At 42.2% G+C, this 22,293-nt stretch overlaps 1 protein-coding gene across 1 annotated transcript; it reads left to right on the top strand.

Annotated features, from left to right (window-relative positions):
- Positions 1-681: 681 nt before the first annotated feature.
- Positions 682-13,591, top strand: LOC311107769 (gamma-aminobutyric acid receptor subunit alpha-6-like; the record flags this gene model as incomplete). Its single annotated transcript, XM_084150300.1, has 9 exons — positions 682-767; positions 1,025-1,143; positions 2,216-2,283; positions 2,437-2,657; positions 2,866-2,948; positions 4,671-4,814; positions 5,116-5,268; positions 10,237-10,487; positions 13,040-13,591. 9 exons carry the CDS (start codon positions 682-684, stop codon positions 13,589-13,591), a joined length of 1,677 nt encoding a protein of 558 aa, XP_084006426.1.
- Between the last annotated feature and the right edge of the window lie 8,702 nt (positions 13,592-22,293).

The following is a 22,293-nucleotide window of genomic DNA, read 5'->3' on the forward strand; positions in this document are numbered from 1 at the left end:
ACAAGACTGACCCATTTGAATCTAGAATGCTGTCTTATACAGAGTTCCACAACAAGCAATATGACTCCTTAAGTCTCATCAATTGCTTTAGATAAGGTGAAGTGATGGACTGATGCAGAAAAGGTTGATTCTGCACACTTACAATCAAAAACTGAATATTTGACATATTTCTCCCCCTAAAAAACAGTCATATAATATTTTCTTCTCAGCTTATGGCTCTGGGGGGGTAGTAACTAAGTACAAGCAGTCATATCCTCAATCCAAAGCTGTTGGTGTCACCACCGGATTTATTGAGGGGCAGAAGCACAACCCAATTTTGCCATACAATCTCACGTTTCATCGCAGAACAGTGTACTTTGCACGTCTATTCTATTCATCTCTCAAGTCAAACGATGGTGTGAGACTGAGGGAGAGGATACATACTGGACGTGGGGTGGATGCCAACAACTGAGAGAAGAAGGTATTTGGTTAAGTCATCGAGCGACAGCCAGAAAGGTGCGCGCCTTCAGATGCTCCGCTGGCACGGGCTTTTTTCCCTGGCAAGAGAGAGATAGCGGGAGATGCTGCTGGAGTTGCTTTTGCGCCGTTCTGCTCTCTCTGTCTCTCTGGCTCTAATCTTTCCTTGGGACAAGACATTTGGTGAAGGGAGATGTGAAGAGGCTTAAAGTATGGCATGCAAAGATGGTTTCTGCCAAGAAGGAGATGGTGACTGCGAAGTACCCCAGTTACATTTCGACTCTCTTCTACCTTTTCTGCATGACTGCTTGGTGAGTTTCTAAAATACATGAACTGGGGGGGGGGGGGATTTTCTCCTGTTAGAATTGCTTTTCTCCTGTTAGATTGGCGCGAGCTGCGCTGGTGCCGCTGTCCATGGTCCTGAAGATTCTAGGTGCTGAAATCCGAAAGTGCTCTAACTGTGTCATATGGTTGTGACTCCCAATTTTGTCATCCTTAGCCTGGGTATCCGGGAGGCTGCTGTCTTTCACGATATAAAACTATTTTGATTATTTGTGTCGTTTTTCAGTGTAAAGAGAATCTCTGGAATGATAAAAAAGGATGAGAGAATATATCCCGAGAATTTCACACGCATTTTAGACCGACTCCTGGACGGGTATGACAACAGACTGCGACCTGGATTTGGGGGTAGGTACCTACCTGAAGCAGTAACAGTTTTCGGCTGTCCAATTAGTTTTTAATTCTACAGTGGCTCAAAGAGATGGGCAAAACATGATTATCACTATTGTGCCAATGCTATTGAATAGTTTGATAGGGTATGAGGTTGAGATCAAAATTGCATTGTATTTTTCAATAAGAGCTTTTCAATACTGTTTCAAGTGAAACGTGTTGCTCCACTGAGCTACGACCACTACCTCCCACAGATGTGAAACGACATTCCGTGTTTCAAAAGCTGGTTGTCATGAATTGAATTAACACTTTCTTATATTCACTGCTTTGACTCTTGTGTGCGACTGATAACGGTATGCTACCTTTAAATATTTAAGCGTGTTTAGTTATGTAATCGCTGTGGGAAAAGGCGCTTAGTGCACAATTTAAGTAGAAAGAGTGCAGATGTTCTTTTCGCGTCTGTCAAATCCTCCACGAGCTTAAAGTGTCAGACACACGTTTAAAGACTATGCATTTAACGAGAAGTAACCTCGTTTTCGTTCATTAGGCCTACAGCAATGACATTTGACATGCATGTCGGTGTGCTTGAAAATACCTTAGGCTACGCTCTTCAACTCAACCCTAAAAAACATTCCACCTCACGGCACGTAAACTTCAGAACTCACCCTTCAAGTGTGCATTGTATAGATTAGCTACTGATCGGCTTCCTCCAATAGATTTATGTTTTAAACCTCTTTAGCTATTTTGCATTCCATTATATACATGCTTAGAAGCTGGTGCAGGTTATTTGGTAGGCATAAGCTATAGGCTATTGCATACAGGGCATTGGCGGCTATTTGGGTTAGTCGTTTTGGCACACATCCCCACAGCACTATCAACCCAACCTTTGGCCCATGTTAGGCTGTTGCTGAGGTTTCATGTTTAACATATTATTCCAGGCCTACAGGTGAAAATGACGGTTAAAATGAGGGTTGATGCTTAAAGGGTGGCCTAACAAACCAGAACTAGTCTAAGGTCTCTTGGGGCTGTAATGGGATATGCCTAGGATATTCTAGGGATTGTGAAGCTGATTGAATTGTTCTCTCAATAGGTCCAGTGACAGAGGTGAAAACAGACATTTATGTGACAAGTTTCGGGCCTGTCTCTGATGTTGAGATGGTATGTACCGAATCAAGAACTTGAAACAGATGAGTAGCATAAAATAAGTTTGACTGATGTTCACCATGCACTTAACGTTTTATATAAGAATGAAGTCCCAACCATAACTGTTTATTTCTGACATTTGCCCATTTTTGTCTTTTGCTTCCTCAGGAGTACACCATGGACGTGTTCTTCAGACAGACATGGATGGACAGGAGGCTGAGGTACGAGGGGCCTATGGAGATCCTCCGCCTCAACAACATGATGGTCTCCAATGTGTGGACTCCAGACACCTTCTTCAGGAATGGCAAGAAGTCTGTGGCCCACAACATGACCGCCCCCAACAGGCTGTTCCGCATCATGAAGAACGGCACCATTCTTTACACCATGAGGTACTACATTTACCAAAATGCTTTACACCCTGATGCCTACATTACCCAGCATCCCAGTGTTACCATGCTAAGTGCTATTCAGCCTACCTACAGTATCCATCCTAAAAGTAGGGCTCCACTGTATACATTTTTGTGTTCTGTTTGGAGGGTCCCAACTCTCTCCAACTCCCATTGGTTTTAATATGTTTGGGTGTATGTGTCCCCATAGGTTGACTATCAGTGCAGAGTGTCCTATGAAGCTGGTTGACTTCCCCATGGATGGACATGCATGCCCTCTCAAGTTTGGAAGCTGTAAGTATGATATGACACTGTAAGTCTATTCTAATAATGTATCAGGAGTGACTTGATAAAGTGGTTCTTCGTCCTTGTCATGAGACTGTATTAAATAGGATGACATGCATACTTCGGAACGCTGTGTATGTATTGACATACACCCCAAAGCAAATCCAATTGTACTGTTTCTTAGTAGATATTCAACCTGACACTGTTTACGTGCTTACATGCTTTCACAGTAAACTAATTTGTTCTTTGTCTTAATTCATTTAGTATGCAATGTTTTTAAAAAACATATTTGTACTTCGATGCACTAAATCTGTCCCAGTTCGTCACATAAATAAAGTTGACTAGTTTGATTTGAAAATATATACCATTATATTGTAATACTATTACCATATGAAGTGTCAAACTCGTAGCTTGTGGTATTCCTCCAGTTTTGTCATATCTGAGGATGCCATACATATTCCCAGAGTGAGAAGTAATTGCTTTTTCTGACTAAAATGCTAATAATACATTACATTCCTTTTGTACCAAAAACAGAACAAAGAAACCCAAAATCAGCAGTATTGTTCATAATGAGTGGTCAGCAAAAGTGACTTATCTCCGATGAAAGGATCTCTCCAATGAGCGTTCTGTCTTGTCAGAAAACAGTAGTGATTTAAAGATAACATCTGCTGAGGGAAAAACAAAAGAAGTGGAATGAAGGATGGGTTTCCCTGCATTTCCCAACCCTCCCTCAATCTATTATCAGCAATTGTGACATTGTAGAGGTAGAGGACAAAATAGATTCCTCAGTTATCATTCTGTCACATTACTCTTAGTTTAAGATAGTACCTTCCACCCATCTCATCCTCCCATCCAGGCCCGAGTCAGGGAAGTAGATGTTGGACCCGATGGGGAAAGGTCAGAAAATCTCTCCCTGCCCCTGGTTAGCTCAGACCTATTCCGGTTCTCTCCAGAGCTGGTGTGTGTCGGAGTGCCGCGCAGCGTTCTGCTCCACAACATGCCCCAGCCGGCCCATTTTCCCGGCGCAGTTGGTGTCCTGCCGACTTCGAGTCCCCTGTGGGAAACTGCAAATGGGAACAACGTAAGGGGGCATGTGTAGCTGGAGACAGACCCTGACATAAACCCAAGTCTAGGTTGTCGTTTTTCTTTCAGCCCTGTCTTATAGGAACTCTCATCTCACATTGAAATGTTTTTGCAACATCTTTGCAACGTTGAATATGCAAAAACGTTGACATGTACCAGAGAGCTCGTGAGACCGGGTAGTTTGTTTAAAAGCCGACTCATTTGAGCACACAGTAGACACCCACGCCATCCAATACGATGCTATCGTACTACTCATTTTCAATCAAATTATGAGGAAAAGGTATCTGAAAATCCAGAGAGTGCACCATTTGAAGTGCAGATCAAGTGTGGAAATCATGTGTGACTGGACTGCACACCATCACATCAATATGTCTCTTTCAAATGTGTCGTAATCACCTGACTAAATGGGGGAGATAGAAACGTTTCTCATGTTCACAAAGCTTAGAGTTATGAAGAGGATATTACTGGCTTACAGTAGTCATTCTCTCATGAACTTAAATGTGACATTCTCTCTATCCTAAGTCTCTCTCTCTCTCTCTCTCTCTCACACCTCCATTGTACAATATTTATTTTTGAGCTACAATTTAGAATGTGCCTCAACCCCCCACTTGAGGGTTTAATCCATATATTTTCCTTCTCCACCCTCAGATGCATACCCTAAAACAGAGATGATCTATACCTGGACCAAAGGACCACAGAATTCAGTGGAGGTTCCCCAAGAATCCTCCAGCCTAGTGCAGTACGATCTCATTGGCCACACTGTCAGCAGTGAGGAGGTCAAATCAATCACAGGTATGATGGGTTGTTGAAAAGCAACCGCTGGTTAGATATAGTAGACATCCCCAACTCTGATGGTGATGCCATTCTTTGTTAATAATCATTTACATTTCTTCTTCAGTTCTTACTTCAGTTTGGAATGTTTTCTCTACAGTAGCTTTGTCCAAATAACTGTTTGATGCCATTTACCTCAGAGAACAGAGAAGACACAATAAAAACTCCATGCTACCAGAAGTCCATAATGTCCTGTCCTCTTGCTCATTGTCTCATGTCAGTCATGAATTAATCAACTGTGATATCTATGGCTATCCGCCAGGTGAATATGTGGTGATGACAGTGCACTTCCACTTGAAGCGGAAAATGGGCTACTTCATGATTCAGACGTATATCCCCTGCATCATGACAGTAATCCTCTCCCAAGTGTCCTTCTGGATAAATAAGGAATCGGTCCCGGCTCGAACAGTCTTTGGTACGTATTACTCACAAATCCCGCCATTCTGTAGAATACTTCTGTTGAGAGGCAGAGAAGATGCAAATGTGGAGAGTGAAGTGCCTCTTCTGTTTGTCTCTCAGTCTCCATTTTAGTGACTGTGCAGCTGGAGCAATCAACTTTGTCTTTAGCCTCTTAGACAACCATTAAGGTCTACGATTAATTAAATGTGTTATCTATTATTGTTATCAGTGGCGATTTTAGCATGTAAATCTTGGTGCGGCAAACAAAAAAAACTATTTTTTAGATGCATGCCAGCAAACCCACTACACAACACAACACTAAACAATACATCAATTCCACTATAACAGTGACAAAAGGTGCCCACACACTGTTAGGGCCTACATAAAGCTGCCCCAACAGCAGAGTCCCAACACCTTACCACTGCTACACCTGGCTATCAGTGGAGCCTTGTCTAGCAGCGAAACAGTTCATTCAGCCTCATTTACTGCCTTTAAAAAAAACATAGCTGATATGGCTGACTTGCTTAAACAAATGTTGTTTCTACTGACAATTGAGATGTACAAACTATGGCATAAGGGGACGACAAGCGGATAAGAGGCAATCTGTAATTTCGATTAAGACATTAATGAGCGAGCTAGGACGGATGTAGTCAACATAACTATTTGTTCAGCACTTTTGAAATGTACAGTGACAGAATTCAGAACATGGGCCATTCTTACAGTATTCTCCCTGGACACCAAGTCAGAACCATATAATAAAGAAAGGGGGCATATAAGCAGACAATGAAAGCTCTTACAGTATTCAATGATTATATTTCTCTAAAACAGGCTATAGGCTACATGTGCACCACCAAGTCAGAACAGTAGGCGAAATTAGGAGGGGAAACGGGACCAAATTATTAGGGTGAGGCACATGGGCTACTAACAGCTTACTACACAACATACACTTAGTATTACTTTCTTAGCTACAGTATACATATCTCCCTGGCATATTACATCATTTATGCAGCAGCATACAATACATATTTGGACTCACCTTGCTGTGTTGTGCTCACTTGAACAGGAAGGTGGCGCAGCGGTCCTTCGTGGGCAAATTTAGTCATCAAACTTTGTCATCAAAGTCTGTCTTCTCTGGATTTATGGTGCTTTCAAGACAACTGGGAACTCGGGAAAAAAACAAGGTTGAATCGTGATGAAGTCAATGATCTTCAGGTCGGAGCTCTAGAAAGAGGCCCGAGTTCCCGACTTGCAATTCTGAGTTGGATGACTGTTCAAAACGTATTTTCCGAGTCGGAGCTCGTTTTTTTCAGAGTTCCCCGTTGTCTTGAACTCACTGAAATCGGATTTCCCAGTTCTGAGTTTCCAGTTGTTTTGAGCACGGCAGAAATCATACTGGATTGACACCATGGCCAATGTTGAATGTTTATCCTTTTAAGCTTGGAAAAGAGACCCTTAAACCCAGACTTGGGACCACACACACACTCCACTGAATAGCAGGCTAGTGATTGCTTTGCAAAGCTTCCAAACCACTCATAGTTGAATTTGCGATTTCCAACTTGTTGTGTAATGTTTATATCCATTGGCCGATGAGCACCGATACATTTTATCTATAATCATTTCTCTTCATTATTTATCTTCGCATAACAACGATTAAAAAGGATTTGCCAGTAGATTGTCGATTTGATTCATGATGATGACTGCGAGCTTGCTAGCTAAGATTTTGAAAGTATGATGTTGACATGATCAGTCCAATCAAAGCTGCTGTAGATATAATGTGATTTGACGTCATTTTATCTGTGGCCATTGACCTTGAGCCGCCTTGGATGGGCACTTATAATGTAACTCTATGGCAGCACCCAAGGGGCTTGAATTTTCGAGCTCTACCCTTAGATTTGGCGGTGGCGTAGTGTACCCATGAGTGACAGAACACAGAGCCAATCACGGCGCAAACTAGAGAACATTACCAACCCTTACGCTCCGTATTTTCAGCTGGCAGCCCCACCACCACCACAGAAAGCACTGAGCTAGGCTGAACTGCCTTACTCAAGAAAGCAAAAAATTGACCAAGTTTGCAGCTTTATTACCTCCATTATTTAAAAAAATAACAATTTTTTACATTGTTTGCAAACTGATATGTGACACGTGTTCATGCCAAAATAACACGCAAAACAGGCATCCCATTAGCTAGCAAAACAGGTGGGGCTCTGCCTGCCCTGAATGACGGGTCACCACTGATTGTTATCCATCAAAGTGGCAGAAGCATTTGCCAATACGCCCATTTGTTTACAAACAGAAGTGTTAGAGCCCCACTGTGGGTGGAGTCAGAGCTGGGAACCTTGTGCAACTTTCATGGAATTAGTGTACTTTACTTTACCAGATGTTCAGCAAAATATCCTCTGTCTGTTTGCTTGGTCTCCTATCAATTCCACAGCACCTTTCGCTTCCTTTCATAATTAGACTTTTACAAGTACTCCATGTAAATCAGCATTTCTGTATTGCATAATTAAGTACCCATTTCTTGTATTATAGTCTTCAGTCTTATTCTTTTTTATGCCCATTTAGTTTACTGAACTGAACTGAACTTTAGCACTTAATTCATCTCTCTTGGCATTTTTTTGAGCGAGTTGTAAACAGAGATGGAATTTTAGCTAGCCTGTGGCTAGTACTTTTCAGACGGGACTAGTAGAAAATGTGCCAAACTAGCCCGCCGGCTAGTGACATTTTCCTCTTTTGAAATATCCCATAGCACATATTTTGGACACGGTCTAGTAAAAATTGCAGTCTACTAGCTTGGCTGGCCAGTGCCCAAAATCCTTCAATTCCATCCCTGGTTGTAGAGGATTAGCTGTGTAGGATAGGGTCCTATTAGGATAAAATAAATCTAGTGTATGTGGCTGAGTAATGTAAGGTCTGTGGTTTCTGAGGCGTAATGCTGTCCTCCTACTAGCGTCTTCTATTCCTTTGCTATTGATTGCTGGGGTGTTGGTTATATGGGTGATTGCTTGGGTGTTGGTTATATGGGTGATTGCTTTGGTGTTGGTTATATGGTGATTGCTGGGGTGTTGGTTATATGGGTGTCTATGAGGTTGTGTAACTTTCATGAGCACCACTGTAAAATAATTGGAGCATATTTTGCTATGGAAAAGTGCTGTTTTGGCTGATCCAGTGGGTTTAGTAGTTGATAAATACAGTAGGTTTAATGTCATGAGTAGGTAAATGCTTTTTGCCCTTGCATGTGTTGATGGAAAGATACATTCCTCTGAGCACCCACTTTTGGCTTTTGTTACATGCTACCCCACATGATGTTGGTGACTGCATCTGTGGGCCTATTCGTTTAGCCCGCTGACTTTCTTTCAGGGACACACATATAGCTGAGTCATATCCCAGCAGCTGTAGAGGCCAATGTGTTATTCCACAGCCACACTGATTCACACAACGCCCCAGTGAGTCCCCTCAGTCCCCCCCCCCCCACCTCCCGTCTCAGCGGCGAGCTAATGAAACTGTCCAATTTGTGACAGGAGGGTGTCGTGGGAATATACATATTGTCGCATTGGCCAAGCCCCCGGGCTGTGGGGCTGTTACAGCTTGTAGGTGTAGGTGTGTGTGGGTGGGTGCACGCACGGGCTGACTGCTTTTTTCTTCTCTTCTCTCCTCTTTCTACGATGCAATGTTCCATTTTCTGCCTCTGTGACTCAAAGACTGGCACATATAATGATTGTAGGACTATGGTTACTAGGAAAATAAAGACATTGACTTGAGGGATGATTAAGAAGCTCCCCTGGAGGCTCAAGATGTTATTGTCTGGTGATGTTGGAAATTGACATTGACGTCAAATAAAAGCCTGGTCTCAGATCTGTTTGGCCAATCAATGTCTGGCGTAACAAAGGCCATAGGGGTTGGCAAGACAGCACAATCAGATCTGGGACCAGGCTAATGAAACTGGCTCTGCCTCTTGAACATGCACTGGTCATGTTACCCATTCTGTCCTAATCCAAGCAACTCCAAAGCAATGAGTTCTAATCTAAACAATGTGTCACAAGATGAGGAATGAAGATGCCTGTATTCCAACAGAAACAGCCTTTACTCACTAATTTGATTATTATAGCTCATCTGATTAAATCAGTCACACCTCATTAATCTGTACCAAGAACAATTGTGCCTCTGATCTCGTCAAATAACCCAATGAAAGACACTAATATTAACTAATATCCTAATATTAAAGCTAATATCTACCTCTGGATTTCTCGTCCTCGGAATCATACATTACAGAATCGTCCGGTGGTCGGCTGAGTTTAGACACATAATTATGCTGCGGGTCACGTCAGAGCAGGTGGCCTGGCTGTACAGATTGTGTCATATCTCTAACTTAAAGGTGATTTTCTCTAAATCACATTATAGCTATTTGCTAATAATCCCAAGGACAAGTGACCTACAAGCTTACTGTAACTCCCCAGTTATTGTAATGGTATAATCCTTGGCGCAGTTCGGATTGGTTATTGTTTAAAAAGGAATTGGAGACGAGGGAAAGTAGGTATGCTACGTGGTCACTAGGGCAATCTCATTAAGATGGAACGCATTGGAAGCAAAGGTCAATAGGTAATCGACTGGAGGTTTACAGGTCATTCTAGTGTCACAAACATTCCGTTTCCTGTTTTTCATATAATGCATTAGGCTGTCATTCATTGATTTGTGTGCTGAATTTACTAAATCATTTTCATTGATTTTCAAAAAAGTTGTAGCGCTGAACTAGCACACCTGATTCAATTAGTTAAGTGCTTGATGATTAGTTGATCAGTTGAATCAGGTGTGCTAGCCCTGGAATAGATCAAATACATTGAACAGCTGGGGGTCCCTGAGGAAAAGTTTGAGTAATTCTGATATATAGGACGGTTAGGCCTACTGTTTTAGTTCTATTATTTGAGTGTGTTGACATGACTTGTATTATTTTTGGTACAGCCAAGGTTAAACTTTTTCTCATTTTCAGGCATCACCACAGTCCTGACCATGACCACGTTGAGCATCAGTGCACGCCACTCCCTCCCCAAGGTCTCCTACGCCACGGCCATGGACTGGTTCATCGCTGTGTGTTTCGCCTTTGTCTTCTCTGCCCTCATCGAGTTCGCTGCCGTCAACTACTTCACCAACGCAGAGATGGAGAGACTGAAAAGGATGCCGCCAAAATGCCCACCGGCGCCCCAAACAACCCCGGTGAAGGTGAAGGAGGAAGTTCTGCAGGTGAGACTTAAGACCTATCCTTATTCCATTTTTTTACATTGACATTTTAGTCATTTAGCAGACGTTCTTATCCAGAGCGACTTACAGTGAGTGCATACAATTTTCACACTGGCCCCCCGTGGGAGACGAACCCACAACCCTGGCATTGCAAGCGCCATGCTCTACCAACTGAGCTACATGGGGCCCTTTACCCTTCAGAGACTAAAGTGTGCACTTGTGCACTCCCCGTCATTCATTTGTTTGCTAATCTCATCAAATGGAGATTCAATTCAAGTCTAAAATATGAGTGTTATTGAAACGTCATGTTTTTTCAAACTTTCCGATTTGCTTTGAATACTATTTTTTTGTGACAGGGATGAGAATTAAAGAGGCTTTTACAATGACTGGCATTTTATTTGGGTCCCTACACCCAAATGAGGGCATTGCGTTTTTCCATCTATGGCCTGCTGGTCCCCCTACCTCTGCGGAAGCACAGTTCCCGCTCAGCCCAGTCAAAACTGTTCGCTGCTCTGGCACCCCAATGGTGGAACAAGCTCCCTCACGACGCCAGGACAGCGGAGTCACTGACCACCTTCCGGAGACACTTGAAACCCTACCTCTTTAAGGATAGTATAAAAGTAATCCTTCTACCCCCCCACCCCACCCCCACATTTAAAAAATAAATAATAATAATAATAATAATAATAATTATTATTATTATTATAAATAAAATATATATATAAAAAACAAATGAAAATAAAAAATATACTCAAAATGTTTTTGGTGAAAAATATACAAAAAAACATTGTAAAGTGCTTGTCCCACTGGCTATCATAAGGTGAATGCACCAATTTGTAAGTCGCTCTGGATAAGAGCGTCTGCTAAATGACGTAAATGTAATGTACATTTCATTAATCACATGGTGATCACCCATTCAAATAAAGTTATTTGCATGCATTGAAAATATCAGACAATACCGTAACTGAAGGATACTTTTATCATTGATCATTGATAAAGTTTGAAGTCTCTCTCCCCCCTCTTTTTCTCTGTACATCTCTCTTTCTCTGTGTACCCCTCTTTCTCTCTCTCACTCTCTCTCCTCCCCCTCTCCATGATATCATGAGCTAGAAGCATGATGACGATTCGCTTCCTGAAGGCCAAATAAGAATAGTAAATGGTGAAGACACATTGTTTGGCCCGTTTCGAGGACAGCTGCACAGCTGTCTGCTTAGATCAATGCACGCCATTTGTAATCCACCGCAGAGGCTTAGCAATATTATCCCTAAAAATTCTAAATATGCTCTGAATGTCCTACATGTGCTTGCTTTCTTATAATAGTATTTTTTTTAAACTCTTCAGCATGAAAATAAACGTGTTTCGAAAACATTCGTTATAGAATGGGTAACATCTTAAACAGTTAAAATAATGTACCTGTAGTTGCAATGTGATGTAAACATGTTATTGTTGTTCAGCATTTTACAATCTGTTCTCTCGAATGCGTGCTGAAGCGCGTAATGGGGGTTGACCAAACATATTTTTCTTGAATTCATTACTCCATACATGTGTGATCTACCAGAAACACAGGCCTACTGTAGTAAGATCACAATCCTTCATTTGAGGGCATTACATCGTGCGGTGCTACATTTCTCACGTCACAGTCCAACTGTTGATTGATGGCTGATACTCACCAGAAAACAGCCATACATCCCCCTGTATGGCCCGAAGACTACTTAAAGTTTCCCTGTGGATCTCAAATCCTCGTGTGGAATAATCGAGCCTGAATGCAGTTTAGTGACAAGGGCACATCAACGGATTAGCAGGTTGCCACGGCAACGCAGCCGGGGCACATGTATATAGGTTTCAGAAGCCTCTTTTCCTAGAGAGCCGCGGCCCCAGCCCCAGTGTTGAAATCAGTGGGGAAATCCGCTCGGCATTAGGACCTGTGGTGTGTGTTGATGTGGCATAGATTTGTCTAAGCCTTTTACCTTCCAGCCATAGTGTTGTCAAACTTAGCCTAGCGCCTCACATCTCTCAGACAGGAGGCTATAAGGTTAGTCGGTTAGCAGATTCCAGTGGGGGAATTATTACTGGTGAGGCTGTGGTGCTGTGGTTAGAGTGCAGCATCTCCCTCTACTGGGGCTGGAATGCTATGCTAGCTCTCAGGAGATACGCTCTTATGATGTTTTACTGTACTGCCACGCCGCCCCATGGAACAGTACTTGTGACATAAGCATGTGTGAAATGAGTGAAAGCCTACCCAAATAACGTCTGTGAGCTGGGTTATTCTACCATACAGACTAAAGTAAGCCAGTCATATTCAGGCCCATAGGCCAGGTTTAGAATGAGAGGTTCCTGACTGTTTCCTGACAACCTGATAGTCCTCCAGAACTGAGAGATCTATATAGTTCATATTTACCAGCACAATACAATTGTCATATTGGACCTTACCACAAATAATTAAGTGAAATCTATTTTCAGTCTAATGTCTCCTCTTCGAGGTATGTGCTTGTTGTTGCACAGTTCATTCACATCACTGCAATATGGGTTTCTTGTTCATTTTTCCTCCTCCATAGCATAACCCTGACCCCAACGGTAACCCTGACACCAACGGTAACCTTCGAAAACGGATGAACTACATGTCCCAGCAAGACGGCCAGAAAGCTGAGTCCAACAGCGCAGCAGCTACAGGGGTAACCAGGAAACAACCCCAGTCTGGCCAATCGTCTTCATCCACGGGGGCGACTGGGGGCGCCATCATCCTACCACACTCCAGCCCCGGCCCCGCCAGCCAACCCAACGCCTCCTCCACCCTGTCCGTCAAGAACACGCCCCCGGCTCCACCCACCACCTCGACAATACCAGCCAATCAGAGCCAGCCCACCGCTGACTCCTCCCTCCAGGACCTCCTGGGACCCAGACTGCAGCACATTCAGCTGATGGGCAAAAATGAGCCCAAGCAGTCACCATGCTCCCAGCCGACCACCGCCGGGATGGGCGGGACCAGTAAAATCGACAAGTACGCTCGCATCCTGTTCCCAGTGTCCTTTGGAGCATTCAACATGGTCTACTGGGTGGTTTACTTGTCCAAAGACACCATGGAGGCCAAATTTCGAGGCCAAATCTAGTTTCTAGCTCCTCTTGTGGTGATCTGGGGAATCATTTTCTACAAAATGTATAATGACGGGATAACGACAATGGGTTCTCTTGAATCCTATCAGAGCTCTGGAGAAACGGAAGATGAAATGACAAGGAAACCAAACATGCTGGACAAGAGCCTCAAATGATTACACCCAGGAATACTAATCTCAGAACACCTGTTTGTTTAATTTTCTACAGGGCTTCTGAGAATGAGCATGGCAACAAAACCATTCCAAATATGTCTGAATCGACTAGGCCATACCCTGAGTGGCCATATCCAATATGCAATACAGTAACGGTTTGTTATACAGAGGTTAGTTGTTTTAATGTTAGTAAGTACCCTCGCTGAAGCAAAATACAGTAATTCCTGATCTTAGAGAAAACAGCTAATAGATCCCTCTAGTCTTAGCAGGCATTGCTACAATGACAAAGGATTATGAATCATAATATCACTGAGGGTGAGCCGGACACACTACAAGTCACAAGGTGTCAAGAAGAACAGATGCATAGACAAGCAGATTTGGGGTGTATTTTCTCCGTTACTGATAAACACCAGTAGATATCTGTGTATGTTGTCATTTGTTCTGGTATCAGAAGTAGATCCATTTTGTCCTCTCAAATCTAATTGCACTCCCAAGCCCGTACAGCGAACCTCGACCAAGCTTTGTTAACAAGCGTAGAATGAGGTTACCATACATGCTGGCCTACTTTGCTCAGTACCCTACAAACATCATTTCCAGGGGATAATGTTCCTCTAAGCCCTATTAGTTCCATATTCTGAGTACATTCCCTCCAAAAACATTCTAGGAAGTCTTTGTTTGAATGTTCAACTATGAAATGATGTGTTTTTCTTTTACATAGTCTGTTTCTGGAACATTGTGTATTCATGTATTCATTAATCAATATTCTTATTTCTTATTAACTCACAAAGGAATATATTGTAGGAACCTGGTGAAACCCTTTGTTTTGGGAACATTTCCTCTGATTTCGGGGATATATTTTTTTTTGCATATGTGGGTACTTGTTATTGTGCATCATGATTACAGAGGTCAGTGGAAGGGTCATTCCCCATATCAGAATGTGTTACATTGGTGTAGAATGCAACTACCATGCGTCCATCAGAGATACGCCCAGAAGATCAGTTGGTTAGGGACTTGAGAGATGGGGAGGAAGTGGGAAAGTGTATAGTGACTATGTAATTCTCTCTGGGCGTTAGGTATCATTTCATAGTGTATTAGCCTTTTGGGTATCTATTCTAACTTTGGACAGCTTTCCACGGATAAGGTACAGAATTCTACATTTGTCAGTCCTAAACATGTGCTATGTCCATAGCATCCATACAACCCTCTCTTATAGTAAAAGTATACTGCTGTCTATCCCTGAGGACAACTCTCATCTCTCGTTATCAGCTGAGGTGATGTCACCCGCAGAGGCATGGTTGGTGATTATCCTGATGCTTGGTTTCCTGCTAATGGCTATTATACATAGTTGGCCCCTCTGTCACTGTTGACTTAATAGTGCATTCATTTCCTGCATATCCTGCAGGTGGGGCTCAAAACAGAGAGGCTATGCACAGATCAAGATGTCTGCCTCAGCCTCATGTCTCCTCGACGCACTCATGTGTGAAATTGATTTTGCCCCCCCAACCCCACACACAAACACACATCCACGTACAACAACACACACACTCTTTGAAGGCCTTGTTATCAGCAGGTGAGATGGTGTTTTGATGCATTTCTATGTGTTCTATTTCCCAGCTGTCCTCATTGTTTTCTCTGTCTCAATAACACACCTTACCGAGTGATTGATGTGGGTGTCAAGGCAGGTTGCCTTGCTTGTTTAAATAATTTCAGGCTAGACGGCGGCCGGCTAATGAAAGTTGGGTCTTACATAAAGAGCTCCTGGATGCTGTTTGGGAGCGACAGAACAGAGGGAAACAGAGGAGAAGTTTAGCGAGTCTAGTGTAAACAGCCAGAGAGCTCTTGCAGAGGATGTGGTTGACTGCTTACGTCTGATACTAAAGCATCCCCCGGGGTGTTTAGCCCCAGTAGAAGGGAGGGAGGTCATTATGCAGGCTCAATAAAGGAACACATCGACATCACTGTTTCATTTGTACAGGCCCTCAGTATGTTGTTTGTTCTGTCTTGAATATCTAAATGAGACCGCTTAGAAGAAGAAGACCTGCGGATATGATGTGTTAACTCACCGCAAACCCAGGCCTAATCTGTCCACCACTTAAACCCAATGGTTGAAGTTGAATAAATGTGCCCCCTAAAGATGTTCTCAGAGACATGGTCCTGAGGGTCAATAGTTCAATGTATGGGATATACGTTTGTTTTTATAACTATGTTTTCAATTCAATAATATGTGAGATTACTTTTCAGTGTAATTGTGTTTTACACAAAATACTTGTGAGGTTTGTGTTCTTATGCGGTAAGCATAATTTCAGCTTGGAAATCACAATTAGGCTTTCCTCCACCAGTTTTTTTTATAGTTTGAACATGTTTGTCATACTGGACTCAGGTACTGAGCTTTTTCTTTGTTTTCTGTTTTAGGGATGATTTCACAGACCTAGATAAACCTATTCCTCTATATAAGGCCACTGGAAGAGAATCAGATTTGGTAATTGACTTAGCAATGGAAGTCTTTGTCTCTGAGAATAACTGGAGATTATTATTTTTTTCATTGCAAGCAGTTATGTGAGCAAATATACATAAAGGCTCCTTGGACTGCCTCCAGAATCAAGCCCAGGCAAGGAATATAACTGCAAGAAGGATTGGGATGGCATACACGTAGGTGGAATAAAAAAAAGACATTGTTACTTCTTTCCAAGAGGTCAACCCTTACACAAAATGGTGAACTCCTCCTGACTGTACATACTCACAACAATAACCGAATGTCTTTGTACAAAATACTGACGTTGTGTGTTTTGTAGTCAAGAGAATATTTCCCATTGCTCTATGCAAGACTAACACTTTAAAATTGTGACATAGTGCAGGTGCCATTCTGGGTCCTCTGAAAGGAAGTGACATCACTCTCAGGCAAATAAACAGAGTGCATAATGTTATAACATTGATGGGTCTGGTTTCTCTATCTTCTTTCTATATTGTTTAAATAATTCAGCAGGTCTTCTTGTGTTACTATATGCTATGTGGTCAGCCATTAGGCTGTCATATTCCCAGCCACGTGTCTTAACCCTATTTGGTAAAAGGCTTGATCTGGTGCATACATTTTTTTTATCTGTGAATTTCTTGGTATAACTAAATGTTTAATGGCATCCATATTAGTACAACTTCAGTCATGGTCCTCAAACCTCACCCCTTGCTCAGGTCAAATATCAACTCTCCAGTTCAGTTCTTTCTGTTTTTGGACTTCCTAACTCTTATGGCTAAAGTGTTAGTAACTGCAGTGACAGCCCTGGCCTGAATTTAATAATATCTTGCCTGTAAATAACATTAACAGTTCGTTGGTGCTGCAATTAAAGCATAATTAAGATAAATGACTTCATAGACGGTTGGCTGAGGGCTTGTCACTGACAAGTGCCAGGCAATAAGCTGAGGGCTATGACTCATGCTTGTTGTGTCCTGCTGCTGCTATCCCAATTTTACACAGACACATCTCACTGGTTAGCATGTCACAGCAGTCAATGATGTGTGAGCAACTCGACAACAACCCCAAACTGGAGTGAAATTAGAATATTTCTCAATTAGCGGAGTATTGTGTCTGAGTATAGTGTTGGTGTTTTTTCTTTTCTTGACCCACAACAGTTTTGACTAGTCATGTAGTCCTTTGTTTTTTGGGGGGTTATGGTAAGGTAAGACAGTTGCAATAATGTCATTATCCCATATTTTTCATAATCAAGGGTTATATTTCATTTAGTTGAAATGATTGGAATTCTACCTTGTTTCCTACCTTTGCCAAAATCAATGCACATCCTCCTCACTCCTCCCCCTGGTCCATAAAAGGCATATCATTTAGGTCAGTACACTAGTCTGTCCTGCTTTAAATATGCTTAGTATAATGCCCTCTGCTGACAGTTGATGATAGTACACCAGAAACTGAAAATAATGTAGCAGCGATAGTTATGAAGTCAAACTATCCAAATATATCTGAGTTTCTATTGTCTATTTCACCTGGAACTTTACATTTTTGTAAGGGAACAATGCACAATTCTCCTCTCTTAGGTTAGACCACAAGACACATCACTGGGCAAATTCTGACTATATAAAATCATGGTAAGTGACCTCTGGTGAAGTGACTAGGGCAGGGGTCTCCAACAGGTAGATTGCGAATCCAAATGTGTTCTGGGATTTTTCCAGACCGAGTAGCTTGCGACATGTTACATTTTTTAAAAGTAGCTCTCATGCTAAAAAAGATTGGAGACCCCTGGACTAGGATATATTCATAGATTGATTCAAGAACACGAGAGCTCTAGGGAACCTGCGGTTCCTGGACCCCTAATAAGTTCACACACATCCATACACACATACGTCCACTCAAGAATGTAAAGGCAAAGCATTTGTTTTGCACCTTAGGTGAAATAATGACATACAGCATCTCCCATATTAACAGTTCCCCTCAGTCGCCAAGCATCGCTTGATGTTCTTTCCCTTGTTGTTCATATTCAGGTTAGTCTCAAACCTCTAAAAGTCGGCTATTGATGGGGATTTTTTTATTATGTTCATTAGATTGACGCGTAGGTGCGTCAATAGACTCTTAAGTATGTAATGTTATTTTCAGAGAAAAGCACAGAGGAGAATATAACGCAACGAACTGCAAAAAAAAAGTCCACTTGGTTTGTTTCATTGGTAACATACAGTACATTTTAGCCAAGGTCACAGGGTTGGCCCTTTAATTCACATACATGTGTTTGATTCATCTGTGAAATTACATAAAACTGGCGGAGAGAAGAGATAGAAATGATACAGAATGTTACATTCATGATTTAATCTTTCATGATTTTTCCACTGTTTAGTCTGTTTCTCAGTTTGTTTGGTGATTTTATTGCAAATCCAAGTGCGGTTAAATATGTACGTTTGGGAGTGCCATTTTCAGCCGTGCCAAGCATGTTCCCTAGTTGCATCTATAAGTGGAAAATCATAAATTGTCTTTATTTTGTACCTCATAATTCAGTTGTTTCTATTGTTTCATGACAGCAGAAGCATCTTGTTTTGCCATTACATTTGAGCAAAGCAACACAAACTCTAAAACTCCTATGTGCATGACATGTTTCATAATTTAAACGTCATTATTTCAGAGAGACCTATCCATGTAGGTGTGTAACCCATTTAATTAATTAATGTATTAATTCAGACATGTATTCTTCCTAGAGTGCATACTTAATTGGAGTGCAATAAGCAACACCTGCAACTGAGGAAAAGCTATGCATTTGTGAAGCACGACTAAGTTCATGTGACCATCTCTGTCAGGGCACAGTAATCATATGCATTTCAAAATATTGCAAAAAAAAATTGACTGATTCATGAACAACACCACAATGATAAGGTACATGTAACTGCCAAAATTTAGGAAACCCCAACATAAAGTGTATTAATAGGGCATTGGGCCACCATGGGCCAGAACAGCTTCAATACACCTTGGCATAGATTGTAAAAGTATCTGGAACTCTATTGGAGGGATGCGACCCCATTCTTCCATGAGAAATTCAATAATTTGGGGTTTTGTTGATGGTGGTGGAAAACGCTTTCTCAGGCGCCACTCCAGAATTCCCATAAGTGTTCAATTGGGTTGAGCTCTGATGACCGATATAGGGCATGGCATGTGGTTTACATCGTTTTCATGCTCATCAAACCATTCAGTGACCACTCGTGCCCTGTGGATGGGGGCATTGTCATCCTATGGGGGCATAGCCATGGTAGGAAAAATAATGGCCAGCATTTTTATACATGACCCTAAGCATGATGGGATGTTAATTGCTTAAGTCAGGAACCACACCTGTGTGGAAGCACCTGCTTTCAATATACTTTGTATCACTCATTTTTATTTTATTTAACCTTTATTTAACTAGGCAAGTCAGTTAAGAACAAATTCTTATTTACAATGACGGCCTACCCCGGCCAAACCCGGACGACGCTGGTTCAAGTGTTTCCATTATTTTGGCATTTACCTGTATGTCAAATGTCATAATTGTACTTAATATTTTCATCACCTATTCTTCCACAGGGACAAGGGTCCTACATGGAACCTTTCTCATTAGAGAAGGTTTCTCTATGGAAGAACAGGTTCTAAAAGGGTTCTTTGTTGGGTGAACAGGTTCTACCTGGAAAGGGTTCTGCAGGGACAAGCCATAGAACCCTTTATGATCTTTATAATGTTTTTCCAAGAGTGTGGACACCACTACTGCCTTTGTGACCTCCTAGAGCAAATCTTTCAGTGATGGACAGGGATAATAAGTGTAACTAATGGCTATAAAATGGCCAAAATGTTCTTAAATCTTCTCTGTCAAGGTAATTATCTAATGGCCATTTCTGAGACTGTTCTCAGACAACCCTTATTAGAGAATGTCTTATTTGGCTGCGTTTAGACAGGCAGCCCAATTCTGATATTTTTTTTCACTAATTGGTCTTTTGACCAATCAGATCAGCTTTGAAAAATATCTGATGTGAAAAGATCTGATGTCATTAGTCAAAATACCAATTAGTGGAAAAAAAGATCCGAATTGCGCTGCCTGTCTAAACACAGCCCTTTTTCTTCTCATCATGTAAGACTGGACAAATTGAGGACAGAGGATTCTTATGAGACATACCACTGTAAGTCGCTCTGGATAAGAGCGTCTGCTAAATGACAAATGTAATGTATGTAAATGTAATTAGACCCTCCAGAATCCAGGAGAGGGCATGATGAGTGGCTGGTCCAGTACAGTGCTGCTATTACACTTCTAAAGGATGGGGCAGTGGTCAATGGCAAAGACTTTATAAGAGCTATTCCTCTTCTTTTTACATATTTTAAGACTAATGTAGTCTGAAAAGGAGCAAAGAAATGGTAAGAAATTAATGTATTACATCAGAGAACATCCTGTAACATTATGATAATAATATAGCTAGCTACAAAGTACATTGAATTAATAGGCCAATTTTGTAACAAATTGAGCAATTATACATACTTCATTGAACCCATTAGCCTTGTAACCTCTCCACCTCTCTCATTCTTGTTCTCTCACACACTTCTCTCTCCCTCTGACAATCTCTCTCTCTCTCTCTCTCTCTCTCTCTCTCTCTCTCTCTCTCTCTCTCTCTCTCTCTCTCTCTCTCTCTCTCTCTCTCTCTCCCTCCCTCTCTCTCTCTCTCTCCCTCTGACACAATCTCTCTCTCTCTCTCTCCCTCGGACACAATCTCTCTCTCTTTCTCTCCCTCTGACACAATCTCTCTCTCTCCCTCTGACACAATCTCTCTCTCTCTCCCTCTGACGCAATCTCTCTCTCTCTCTCTCCCTCTGACGGAATCTCACTCTCTCCCTCTGAAGCAATCTCTCTCTCTCTCCCTCTCTCCCTCTGACACAATCTCTCTCTCTCACCCTCTGACGGAATCTCTCTCCCTCTCCCTCTGACGCAATCTCTCTCTCTCTCTCCCTCTGACGGAATCTCTCTCTCTCTCCCTCTGACACAATCTCTCTCTCTCCCTCTGACACAATCTCTCTCTCTCTCACCCTCTGACGGAATCTCTCTCTCTCTCCCTCTGACGCAATCTCTCTCTCTCTCTCTCCCTCTGACACAATCTCTCTCTCTCTCTCTCCCTCGGACACAATCTCTCTCTCTCTCTCTCCCTCTGACACAATCTCTCTCTCTCTCTCTCTCCCTCTGACACAATCTCTCTCTCTCTCTCTCTCCCTCTGAAGCAATCTCTCTCTCTCTCCCTCTCTCCCTCTGACACAATCTCTCTCTCTCACCCTCTGACGGAATCTCTCTCCCTCTCCCTCTGACGCAATCTCTCTCTCTCCCTCTGACGGAATCTCTCTCTCTCCCTCTGACACAATCTCTCTCTCTCCCTCTGACACAATCTCTCTCTCTCTCACCCTCTGACGGAATCTCTCTCCCTCTCCCTCTGACGCAATCTCTCTCTCTCTCTCTCCCTCTGACGGAATCTCTCTCTCTCTCCCTCTGACACAATCTCTCTCTCTCTCTCCCTCTGACGCAATCTCTCTCTCTCCATCTGACGCAATCTCTCTCTCTCCCTCTGACGCAATTTCTCTCTCTCGCTCTCTCTCAACGGAGCAGTGTGGTCTTTACCCTCGACAGCCTCTTCATCTGTCTTCTGCAAGGCTTGTTGCCGAGGCAACAGGCGAGAGACAGGTCTGGCAGTTCCAGCAACATGTGTGGGATCAGCTGACAAAAATGATGATAATGTACAGCTGATTTAAGTGTGTAATTTATATGTTCTCATAAATCACTGCTTGATGTTAATTGCCCTTGTTATATGTTTTCCTCATATTTCCAGCATGTATAGTTTAGATACACAATTACTATAGCATCTTATCTCAACATTTTATAACAACGTAAATACATGAATGCCCTATATCACCTACTGCTTGCTGATTTATGTAACGAGAATATGTATAGAATAGAATGTGAAATGTGTCTATTTTGGATGCACTGTATCTTGGCTGGCTCTAATTCAACTGTTAATTTTGCAATCTTCCCCTCACAGATGACATACCTATATTATGAGAAACA

The sequence above is a fragment of the Coregonus lavaretus genome (assembly GCF_964263955.1).
Source record: "Coregonus lavaretus genome assembly, chromosome: 32".
NCBI classification, from domain to species: Eukaryota; Metazoa; Chordata; class Actinopteri; order Salmoniformes; family Salmonidae; genus Coregonus; species Coregonus lavaretus.